Source organism: Canis lupus, chromosome 6 (genome assembly GCF_003254725.2).
Source record: "Canis lupus dingo isolate Sandy chromosome 6, ASM325472v2, whole genome shotgun sequence".
In the NCBI taxonomy this organism is placed as follows: Eukaryota; Metazoa; Chordata; class Mammalia; order Carnivora; family Canidae; genus Canis; species Canis lupus.
Genome location: NC_064248.1, coordinates 17,391,522 through 17,403,612, shown reverse-complemented (window position 1 = coordinate 17,403,612; position 12,091 = coordinate 17,391,522). Strand labels below are relative to the sequence as shown.

General features: G+C 52.0%; 1 protein-coding gene across 2 annotated transcripts in view; it reads right to left on the bottom strand.

The window, feature by feature from the left end:
- The window catches only part of LOC112640099 (zinc finger protein 764), a 56,746-nt gene extending 49,077 nt beyond the window's left edge, over window positions 1–7,669 (bottom strand). Inside the window, exons 1-3 of one of the 2 annotated variants that reach the window (XM_025415867.3) lie at window positions 7,148–7,669; window positions 6,857–6,970; window positions 2,226–6,176 (exon numbers count right to left, since the gene is read on the bottom strand). In XM_025415867.3, coding sequence (XP_025271652.1) covers window positions 4,960–6,176; window positions 6,857–6,970; window positions 7,148–7,343 — 1,527 coding nt within the window. In that variant the 5' untranslated portion in view covers window positions 7,344–7,669 and the 3' untranslated portion in view covers window positions 2,226–4,959. Of the gene's footprint in view, window positions 1–2,225; window positions 6,177–6,856; window positions 6,971–7,147 lie in introns of those variants that run through there. The other variant, XM_049111257.1, reaches the window with a different exon arrangement.
- Window positions 7,670–12,091: the final 4,422 nt, after the last annotated feature.

Genomic DNA, 12,091 nt, shown 5'->3' with positions numbered 1-12,091 from the left:
ATTCTAGCCTGTGTGTTCCTGGGTGAGGTAACTCACTGGTACATTTCTGATTACCTCTATATACTGTTCTCTGAGGGAGGACGTCAAGGCACCTACAGATCTTTTCACTTTGTACATCTCACCCCTACCCCTCTTTCTTCTGCCTCTACTCGCTCTGTGTGGCTAACACTTGCCGAGAAGGGATATCTTCCGTTATAAGCTCCTTCACAGCACCCACATTTCTGGAATTTATCTAATAGTGGACATGAACTGAAGGGTCCTGATCCCCAAAGGAGGAGGGTGGGGCACAGGTCTCCCACATTTTGACCTCTCTGTGTTTTGGTTTTGTTGTTTGTTTGTTTGTTTGTTTTTAAAGAGAGACAGAGCTCAGAATGCCTGGGTGGCTTAGCAGGTTGAGCGTCTGCCTTTTGGCTCAGGGCGTGATTCCAAGGTCCTGGGATCAAGTCCCACATCGGGCTTCCCATGGGGAGCCTGCTTCTCCCTCTGCCTGTTTCTCTGCCTCTCTCTGTGTGCCTCTCATGAATAAATAAAATCTAAAAAATAAATAAAATAAAATCTTTAAAGAGAGAGACAGCGCTCAGCGTGAGATTTGGGGGGGGCTGTCTGTGAGGGGCAGAGGGAGAGGGAGAATCTAAGCAGGCTCCACCCGCAGCATGGAGTCCTACATGGGGTTCAACCTCACAACCCCGAGATCATGACCTGAGCTGAAATCAAGAGATGCTTAACCTACTGGGCCCCCCAGGTGCCCGTGGCCTCTCTATATTTGCCTGATGGCTTCACTGGCCGGCTTTCAGGGTATACTTTCTTTTGGAGCTTTCAGCGCGCTCAGTGCAGGGAAAGGGCCTCTCATCAGAGCAGATATGCCTGTGGCTGAGCAGGAGGGAGGAGCAGGAGAAGCAGATGCCACACCCAGGCAGGGGTAGTTTCCTGGGGGGGGGGGGGGTGTGCATCTGTGAATGGCCAAGGGAGCCTATGGTGGAAGCACCACCTATAGCCACAGCACCATTAGACAATGATGGCGGGGCTTCCTCAGGTGCACAGGCAGGTGGTTGGCCAGGAGAGAGGGCCATATGATGTCACACCCATAGTCTGCCCCTGTGTCCACACGGGCACACAGGGCCCTACACAGGTGGATGTGGCAGCTACAGTGGACACAGGTGTGCCCTGTGTAGAACAGCTAGAGCTAGACCAGGTGAGCCCTCTGGGAAAAGTGGCCCCCGCAGGATCTCCCCGCACACACACACAGGGACAGTCACCAGAGTGGATCTGCCCATGTCTAATGGTGAGGGGATGGCAAAGAGCTGCCGACAGTTCAGACACATACAAACCTCCTCCTTTATATGGGTGGCCAGTACCCTACTTTGTTAAAAAGCAGCACCCCCACTGGGGGCAGGGGAAGATTGTCCGGCTGGTGTGGAGGGGCTGATCCTGGAACAGGTCCTTGTACTGAGAAAGGGGCATCCTCACCGTAACGTGGAGACAGAGACGCTGCTCAGCACAGCAGGCCTGCTGGGTTTCTCTGGAGCCTGACAGCACTGCTGTTGTGGCTCAGGAGCCCTGAGTTTCTGGCCATGCCCCCTGGAGCCAGGGCCCTCACTTACTTGAAAGGTGTCTTGCCACGCTGCCTTACATGGTAGCCTCACATAGGCTGCATTAAGTTCCTTTACCCTCCACTTCTCCCTTCTTTTCTTTACTCTTGCTTTCTGTGCAGACAAGAGAATTGCAACTATAGATTGTGGGGTGCTGTGATCACCACAGATGGAGCGGCACTGGTAACTGAATGCCCCGTTCACTCAGGGCAGAAGGATCTAAGTGTGAATCCCTCCCCAGCGATGCCCCACCTGCCTCAGGCAGACATTTCCCATTTTCAGAAAGAGTATCATTCCTTCTCAGTTCAGGCTTCCAGAACTAGAGAGGGTTCTCATAAAGAAGGGGCTGAATGCATTTCAGGGGGAAGCTGGCACCTCTGGTTATAGACCTTAAATATAGACATTTCAGTGGAAACATTTCTCAAAAAACAGACCTTCGCACCTTTGGAGCACACAAAAACACCTGTTTTCGTTCTAAACGAAAGATGGCAAGTTATTAAATTCTACAGGGCTCCGGGCAGTTTCAAATGGCAGGATATGACCTGAGACACGGGGGTAGGCCAATAAGCCAAACTGAACTTCTGGCCTCTTTCCAAGGCCAGTCAGAAATACAACATGCATATCTCTAGGCTTAAGTTAATTTTTAAAAAGATTTTATTCATGAGACACACAGAGAGAGGCAGAGGCATAGACAGAGGGAGAAGCAGGCTCCGTGCAGGAAGCCTGATTCAGGACTTGATCCTGGGACTCAGGGATGGTGCTCTGAGCCAAGGTAGCTGCTCAACCTCCTAGCCACCCAGGCATCCCTAGGCTTAAGTTAATTAAAATGAAAAATTCACTTCCTTGGGCACACTAGCTGTATTTCAAGCACTAAATGACCACATGTAGCTAGTGGCTTCTGTGTTCTACAGCACAGATAAAACATTCCCACAATCGAGGAAAACTCTAATGGAAGCAATAATCTAAGTACTCAGAGGAAAGAAGGCAAAGATCTCAATCCTCGACTGTTTCCCCAGTTGGTACCAGGGGGACCCACTACCCTTGAAGGCAAAGAGCCTCCAGGTCTGGGACAGAGAACTTTAGAAGAGAAGGTTCATCAGATTCTTAGGAATATTGGCCTTTTTTTCTTTAAGATTTTATTTATTTGTTCATGAGAAACAGAGAGGCAGACACAGGTAGAGGGAGAAGCAGGCTCCTCAAGGGAAGCCCAACGCCGGACTCAATGCTGGGTCCCCAGGATCACGCCCTGAGCCTAATGCAGACGCCAAACCACTGAACCACCCAGGTTGCCCTGGAATATTGGTATTTAAAGAGAGGGGTGTAGGTGTAGCTGACAGGACAAAGGGCCTGCCCTGCTGGCTCCCAAGAGAGGCTCCAGTCCAGCTCAGCCCCGCTTTCTTCACCTATCCCAGATCCTGGGTGCCTCATCCCCTCCACACCTCCTTTTTGCATTGCTAGATGAGGGCGGGTTTGAGGCCAGCGATCCCAAGCACAGGGGCCAATGGCGGGCGGGGTGAGAGGATGGAGCCTAGACTAGGGGAAGTGGGGTGCAGCCTCGTGAGCTAGAGTGGAGGGGACCCTCCCCAACAACAGGCACTGGGCACATCCGGGCCGATGCCGAAGGTGCCCCCTCTTTCTAAAATGCGGAGAAGGGGAGGGCTGGGACTTTTAGGTCACTCCCAGGTGGTCCTGGGTTCGCCGCTTCGCGTCCCTGCAGAGAGCCCAGGGCCTAGCGCCGGGACCTTAAACCCTTCGCCCTCAAGGATAATGGCGCCGCCGGGCTTCACGCCCTTCTCCCTCCCGCGCACCATCATTGGGCGGCGCGGGCCAGGAAGCCGGGAGCCGGCGTTCTGATTGGGTCGCGCGGAATCGCTCGGTTGGAGGGAAGCGGGCGGCAGCGTGCGAGCCGGCCTCCTTCCCGAAGGCCTGGCGAGCCCGGGATGCTCCTGGCCGAGCACCTGCTCCGTTCCCCGCGCGCTGGCGCGGCCCGGCGGGAGGCCCGAGGGCCCAGAGCACCGCTCCTCTTCCCCCGCGGGCTCGGCCGGGCCTCGCCAGAGCCCCTCTGCATCGCCCGGGGACGGGGGTGGGCTCTCTGCCGGCTGTGCCCTCGGACTTGGACGACGTTTCCGCTCGCCTTGAGCGCCCCAGTTGAGCTCAGCTCCGGGAGCTGGGTACAGAGCAGGGAGCTAAACAGTCTCCCCGGCCACGGAGGCCAAGTTGCTCTCCACGGCCTTCCAGATTCCCAGGTCTCCGCTGGGTGTGACCCAAGGCTTAGTCCCAGCGCCTGCAGCTCCCTTGGGCTGATGATAATTAAACGCGCGGCATCTGCAAACATAATGCTGGGGACTGAAAAGAGGTTGCTCTAAGCGGGTCTGTTCTCAGTGGTGCTTACAACCCGGGGAGGTACAGGGTACCTGGGTGGCTCAGTGGTTGAGCATCTGCCTTTGGCTCAGGGCATGATCCCGGAATCCTGGGATCAAGTCCTGCATCAGACTCCCATAGGGAGCCTGCCTCTCCCTCTGCGTATGTCTCTGCCTCTTTGTGTGGGTCTCTGATGAATAAATAAATAAAACATTAAAAAAAAAAAACAGGAGGTAGACACATGATATATAAGCAAAGGTCTGGGTGCCTAAGCCACAGTGACACATTCCAGGGAATTATGAGACCTGAGTTGAGCACCAGAAAAGATAAGCATTGTGAGTACCAGGGGAAAAAAAATAGGCAGAATATTAGTTTGTAACTTATTGAATCATGTAAAAGAGCTAGAAAATTTACATTAACAGCAGTTGTATTCAGCAGGAGTAATTAGGTAAGGGTGTCCTCAGTATTCAAACAATTCTGCAGGTGCAAAGCTTGGAAGGATATACACAAGTGAAAAGTATTGTACTAGACAGTTTTGACTGACTATATATTATTTAATCCTCACAACCACCTAGTATTAATGTATTCATTTTATAGTCAGATGTTGAGGATGCAAGAGATGAGCCAAGATTGAACATGGGATAAACTGATTCAAAGTCTATGATCCTCCTCTTACACTATGGCCCTTGGTCCAAGCTGTGATATGTTCTCCTGAGATCTAGAGTGAGGGGAAACCCAGAGCCGAAAGGTCTGAGGTCAGCAGTCAGGGCTGGGAGGAGACTGGAGGAGTCTCATGCTTTTCCTGGCAGGTTCTTCACTCTGGATGTCCTCCCTCTCACCTCCCATATCTCATAGATTCCAGACATAGATTAGCCCCCACCTCCCCATTTTGATCCCTTTTTTCTTTCCTCTCCTATCCCTTGCCCTCTGTGCACTTCCTTCCCAACACTTGATGAGGGAGACTCTTAAAACATTTGTTGCTAGTGGCTGCTTAAGTCTGTCATTCCCACTACTGGAACATGTCAGGAAAATGCTGGAAGTGTACTGATGGTTCCTGACCCTCAGGAACAGAAGCCTGGGCTGGGGGTTGTAACAGAGGTCTGTCACCCTTATGACTTGTCCCACCTGTACGATGGATCCATTGATGGGCTTCCAGGGCACTCTTTCGTTTAAAGGTCTTCCCACACTGGGAACAAGGGAAGGGCCTCTCAACAGAATGGCTGCGCCTGTGGCTGTTGAGGACACAGGAAGAGGTAAATTGGTGCCCACACTCGGGGCAGGAGTAGGGTTTCTCTCCTGTATGTGTGCGCCTGTGAATAGCCAGAGATCCGCTTTGCCGGAAGCAGCGGCCACAATCAGGGCATTCATGGGGCTTTTCACCTGTGTGAATGAGCTGATGCTGGAGCAGGTTATTTTGCTGGGCGAAGCGGGCACTGCAATGGGGACAAGGGTAGGGGCGCTCACCAGAGTGGACTCGCTGGTGATTGGTCAGGAGGGAGGGGTAGGCAAAGCCCCGACCACAATCAGAACAGATATGGGGCTTCTTCCTAGTATGGGTGCGCTGGTGGATAGCCAAGAGGGAAGGGTGTGTAAAGTGGCGTCCACACTCCATACACACGTATGGCTTCTCCCCACCATGTCTGTGTCTATGGATGGCCAGTGCCCCAGTCTGGCGGAAGCAGCGGCCACAATCTGGACATGAATAAGGCTTGTCCCCTGTATGAAGCAGCTGATGCTGGACGAGGTGAGCCCTCTGGGAGAACTGAACCCCACACAGCCCACAGACATATGGGCGGTCTCCAGAGTGGATTCGCCGATGTCTGACCAGCATCGAGGGATAGGCAAAGAGCCTCCCACAGTCTGGGCAGGAGAAGGGCTTCTCCCCTGTATGTATGCGCATATGGACAACCAGATTGCCTCTTTGGCGGAAGCAACGTCCACACTGGCCACAGGGGAAGGGCCTCTCCCCAGAATGGACCCGCTGGTGGCTGGCTAGGAGGGAAGGGTAGCTGAAAGAACGGTTGCATTCCAGGCAGGGGTAGGGCCTCTTGGGAGTCTCAGTGCACTGGTGTCCCATGTCTTTGGACACCTGAGGCAATGGATAGTTGTAGTCCCTGGAACTAGGGACCAGCCTGGCCTCTACTGGTGGCCCATTCTTCACAGGGGCATGCTCAAGCTCCTTGGCCGCTATTTTGCTGCTGGGTTCATTCTTCTTTTTCTTGCTTTCTAAAGAGACAAGAGAATTGAAATGCAATTCTGTGCTTTCTCTCACCATGGGGAGATGGAAGTGAATGGAGCAGCAGGGCATTTCTCTGGACTAGTCCGTGTTTCAGAGCCCCCAGGCTCATCTCAGACAGCAGCTCCCCATTCCATGGCCACATGCCCTTTTGTTTCCCTCATGTAGGGCTTAGAAAATTGTGGTTTTTGTCAGAAGCTGAAGGATGGTAGTGCCTGTTGGAAATAAGCAATCACCTGCTGTGTTAAAGCCCCTACATGCGGGCGTTTCAGCAGGAACAGAGATTTCTCCTGGTATAGGAATGAGCTGCAGGTCAGTGTCTACCAAAACAGTGGTCACCACCTCAGCCAAAATTGCTGTTCTCACTCAGTGAACTTCTGGCCGCTTTCTGAGGCCTGCAGACACGCCAGGAACATAGAGAGGAAGGTTCAGTAAATTCTCTTCCCCTAACTTCTCTTCCCCCTGCCTAGCTATCCTTGACCCAAGGAAGACACGAGGTCTGATAAAGGGAACTTTGGAAGAGAAGGCTCAGAGGATTCTTACCAACTAGAGTGTTTAAAAGAGGCTGTGTGTGGGAAGCGGGCTGCCAGGAGAAAGGGCTGGCCCCAGGCTGGCTCCAGGCTGGCTCCCAAAAAGCGGCTGCAGTCCAGCTCAGCCCAACTTTCCTCACCTATCCCAGATCCTGGGTGCCTGGCCCCCTCCTCGGGATCCTCGGCCTCCGGGGTCCACACCTCCGCCTTTCTTTCCAGCCAGGCGATGAGAACGGGTTTGGCGTCTGCGAATCCTAGGGGAGAAGAGGCCAACAGCAGACCGGGTGAGAGGATAGAGCCTAGACGACGGGGGCAGTATAACCTCCTGAACCCGGAAGAAGACCCTCCCAAATTACACACAGGAGCACCCAGACCCTAAGTCTAAAAATCTGTGTCATAAAAAGGGAGAGAAGGGGCGGGTGGGGCCTCACCGAGCGCGCCCAGGTGGCCGTAGGTCTCCCGCATCACGTCCCGGTACAGGGCCCTCTGCGCGGGCCGCAGGCAGCCCCACTCCTCCGGGGAGAAGTACACGGCCACGTCCGCGAAGCTCACGGCGCCGGGCCTCCCTCGCCCAGATTGGGTTTTTGCCTGCCTGCCGGCGAGGCGCGGGCCCCAGGGTGGCACCATGGGTCCAACGCTTTCCTCCCTCCCCCACCCCACCTCGGTTCGCCGGCGGGTCCGGGGTTCTGGAAGCCGCGTGGCCCAACCCGGCCGGTGCTCGGGCTCACAGCGCCGCCCCGGAGGCCCGAAGGGCACCAGGACCAGCCTCTCGTGGGGCCGTGGCAAACGCCTCCGGAGTTAATCTTACGGGTCCTTCATGGACCTGGGTTAGAGCACCGGAAGATGCCTGCGGCCACGGTGGAAGCACAGGAGACGCCCACCAACCCCTCCGCTGCACCCGGGCTCGAAACCCTTCGCTCGCCCTCAAGGATAATGGCGCCGCCAGGCTTCACGCCCTTCTCCCTCCCGCGCACCATCATTGGGCGGCGCGGGCCAGGAAGCCGGGAGCCGGCGTTCTGATTGGGTCGCGCGGAATCGCTCGGTTGGAGGGAAGCGGGCGGCAGCGTGCGAGCCGGCCTCCTTCCCGAAGGCCTGGCGAGCACCTGCTCCGTAATCCCGCGCGCTGGCGCGGCCCGGCGGGAGGCCCGAGGGCCCAGAGCACCGCTCCTCTTCCCCCGCGGGCTCGGCCGGGCCTCGCCAGAGCCCCTCTGCATCGCCCGGGGACGGGGGTGGGCTCTCTGCCGGCTGTGCCCTCGGACTTGGACGACGTTTCCGCTCGCCTTGAGCGCCCCAGTTGAGCTCAGCTCCGGGAGCTGGGTACAGAGCAGGGAGCTAAACAGTCTCCCCGGCCACGGAGGCCAAGTTGCTCTCCACGGCCTTCCAGATTCCCAGGTCTCCGCTGGGTGTGACCCAAGGCTTAGTCCCTAAGCGCCTGCAGCTCCCTTGGGCTGATGATAATTAAACGCGCGGCATCTGCAAACATAATGCTGGGGACTGAAAAGAGGTGGCTCTAAGCAGGTCTGTTCTCAGTGGTGCTTACAGCCCCGGGGGAGATAAACAAATATACAAAGGTCTGGGTGCCTTGAGGGGTGGAAAAGGCCTGGATTGGAGCCAGGAGTTCCAAGGTAATAAGGGCATCATAATGCAGTGCAGACTTCACTCCTAGCTCAGTGTGACTTCTGTAAACATCTGAGGGCAGGGTAGTTGGCCCCTTGCATATTATACCTTTGTCCAATATATTTACCTGTGAAGATACCTATGGGATCTACCATGGGAAGCCACAGTGGTAGCACTGATACACTCCAGGGAATTATAAGACAGTCTCTTCTTCTTCTTCTTCTTTTTAAAAGATTTCTATCCATTTATTCATGAGAGAGAGAGAGAGAGAGAGAGGCAGAGGGAGAAGCAGGCTCCATGCGGGGAGCCTGACGTGGGACCCCATCCCAGGTCTCCAGGATCAGGCCCTGGGCCGAAGGCAGCGCTAAACCGCTGAGCCACCCGGGCTGCCCAAGACAGCCTCTCTTCTGAGTTGAACACATAAAAAGACAAGCCCTGTGAATCAATTAGGAAAAAACTGGAGAAAGAGCTAGAGAAGTCACATTAAAAGCAGCTGTTTAGGGGCGCCTGCGTGGCTCCATTAGTTAAGCATCTGACTCTTGGTTTTAGCTCAGGTTGTGATTCCAGGGTGATGGGATTCCAGCCCAGTGTGGGGTTCCCTGCTTAGTGAGGAGTCTGCTTCTCTCCCTCTGCCACTCCCCCTGCTCTCAAAGGTGCTTTTGGGCTCTCTCTCTAAATTAAAAAAAAAAATAAATAAGCAGTTACTTAAAATAGGGATGATTAGATAAAGCTGTTCAATATTCAAAAAACGGTGCTGTTTTCCAAACCATTAGGATGCCTACCATTAAAAAAAGAAAGAAGAAAGAAAAGAACAAATGCTGGCCAGGATGTGGAGTAACTGGGATTCTGTGCACTGTGGGTGGAAATGTAAAATGGTGCAGTCACTATGGAAAACTGATAGATTCTGGGATCCCTGGGTGGCGCAGCGGTTTGGCGCCTGCCTTTGGCCCAGGGCGCGATCCTGGAGACCTGAGATCAAATCCCACGTCGGGCTCCCGGTGCATGGAGCCTGCTTCTTCCTCTGCCTGTGTCTCTGCCTCCTTCTCTTTCTATATCTCTCATGAATAAATAAATTTTAAAAGTCTTTTAAAAATAAAATGCCATTAGTACTTGGGTGCGTGGCCCACTCAGTGGGTAGAGCATATGACTATCTTGAAGTTGTGAGTTCAAGCCCCACACTGGGTGTAGAGCTTAGTTTGAAAAAGAAAAAAAAAGCCATTCGTACAGCTATTTTATAAGACTAAACATACTCTCAGTATATGTTCCAGCAATTATTCTCCTTGGTATTTACCCAAATAATCTGGTAACTTCTATGTCCACACAAAAACCTGCAGACAGATGCTTATAGCAACTTTATTCATAACTGCCAGAGCCTGGAAGCAACCAACATGTCCTTTAGTAGGACATGGATAAATAACCCATGGTACATTCACACAGTGAAATATTAGCATTAAAAAGACATAAGCCATGGAGTGCCTGAGTGGCTCAGTCGGTTGGGCATCTGCCTTCGACTAGGGCATGATCTCGGAGTCCCAGGATAGAGCCCGGCGTTTGGCTCCCTGCTCAGCCGGGAGTCTGCGTTTCCCTCTGCCCCTCCCTACTGCCTTTGCTCTCTCTCTCTCTTTCTCTCTCAGATAAATAAAATCTTTTTTAAAAAGACACGAGAGCCTGGGTGGCTCAGTGGTTTAGCGCCGCCTTCAGCACAGGGTATGATCCTGGAGACCCTGGATCGAATCTCACGTCAGGCTCCCTGCAGGGAGCCTGCTTCTCCCTCTGCCTATGTCTCTGCCTCTCTCTCTCTGTCTCTCATGAATAAATAAATAAAAACTTAAAAAAAAAGACATGAGCTATTATTGATACAAAAAAACAAACAAACAAACAAACAAACAAACCCGGGGATCCCTGGGTGGCGCAGCGGTTTGGCGCCTGCCTTTGGCCCAGGGCGTGATCCTGGAGACCCGGGATCGAATCCCACTTCGGGCTCCCGGTGCATGGAGCCTGCTTCTCCCTCTGCCTGTGTCTCTGCCTCTCCCTCTCTCTGTGACTATCATGAATAAATAAAAATTTTTTAAAAACCCATGTAGCCTTAAATACATTATTACTAAGAGAAAGAAGGCAATCTGAAAAAGCTATATACTGTATGATTCCAACTATATTACATTCTGGGAAAGGCAAAACCACGGAGACAGTAAAAAGATCAGTGGTTGCCAGATTTTGGGGAGAGGGAATAAATAGGTGGAACACAGAGGATTTTTAGAGTGATACGATAATAATTGGTGGATACATGTTATTATACCTCTGCCAAAACTCATAAAATGTACAAAACCAAAAGCGAACCCTAATGTAAATCGTGGGTTTTGGGTGATAATTATATATCAATCTAGATTCATAAATTATAACCAATGTACCAATTTGGTATGAGGTGCTGATAGTAGAGAGGCTAGGATAGGGGGTAGAGGGATATAGGAACTCTCAGTACTTTCAACTTAACTCTAAATTACTCTAAAAAAAAAAAAAACAAAAAACAAAAAAAAAAAACATCTAGGGACGCCTGGGTGGTTCAGCATCTGCGTTTGGCTCAGGTCGTGATCGTGGGGTCCTGGGATGGAATCTTACATCAGGCTCCCTGCAGGGAGCCTGTTTCTCCCTCTGCCTAAACCTCTGTCTCTCTCTCTATGTCTCTCATGAATAGATAAATAAAATCTTAAAAAAAAAGAAAAACTATTTTAAAATGTCTAAAAAGTAATGATTCATAATACCACGTGGATGAACCTTCAAAAGAGTATGCCAGGTGAAAAAAGACACAAAAGACCACAGGGATCCCTGGGTGGCGCAGCGGTTTGGCGCCTGCCTTTGGCCCAGGGCGCGATCCTGGAGACCCGGGATCGAATCCCACAGTCGGGCTCCCGGTGCATGGAGCCTGCTTCTCCCTCTGCCTGTGTCTCTGCCTCTCTCTCTCTCTCTCTCTCTCTCTCTCTCTCTCTGTGACTATCATGAATAAATAAAAAAATTAAAAACAAAAAAACAAAAGACCACATATCTAATGATTCCAATGATATGAAATGTCCAGAATAGGCAAATCGATAAACAGAAAGTAGATTAGTGGTTTCCAGGGACTGGAGGAGTAGAGAACGGGGTTGTGATGGCTAAAGGGTTTCTTTCTGGGGTGATGAAAATGTTCTGGAGTTAGATTGTGGTGATTGGTTGTACAACTCTCTGATAATCCTAAAAATCAGTGAATTGTATGCCTTAAAGGGATTAAGTTTATGGTGTGTGAATTATATCTCAATAAATGTTTAAAAAAAGAACTCTGGGGGATCCCTGGGTGGCTCAGCGGTTTGGCACCTGCCTTTGGCCCAGGGTGTGATCCTGGAGTTCCAGGATTGAGTCCCACATTCGGCTCCCTGCGTGGAGCCTGCTTCTCCCTCTGCCTGTGTCTCTGCCTCTCTCTCTGTGTGTCTCTCATAAATTAAAAAAACAACAACAACAAAAAAAAAACTCTGTTGTAGTCTTAGACAAGGAGATGGTTGTGTAAATTATTTAAAAAACAAAATAGGGATCCCTGGGTGGCGCAGCGGTTTGGCGCCTGCCTTTGGCCCAGGGCGCGATCCTGGAGACCCGGGATCAAATCCCACATCGGGCTCCCGGTGCATGGAGCCTGCTTCTCCCTCTGCCTATGTCTCCGCCTCTCTCTCTCTCTGTGACTATCATAAATAAATAAAAAATTTAAAAAAAATCTTAAGATTTGTGAAATCAGA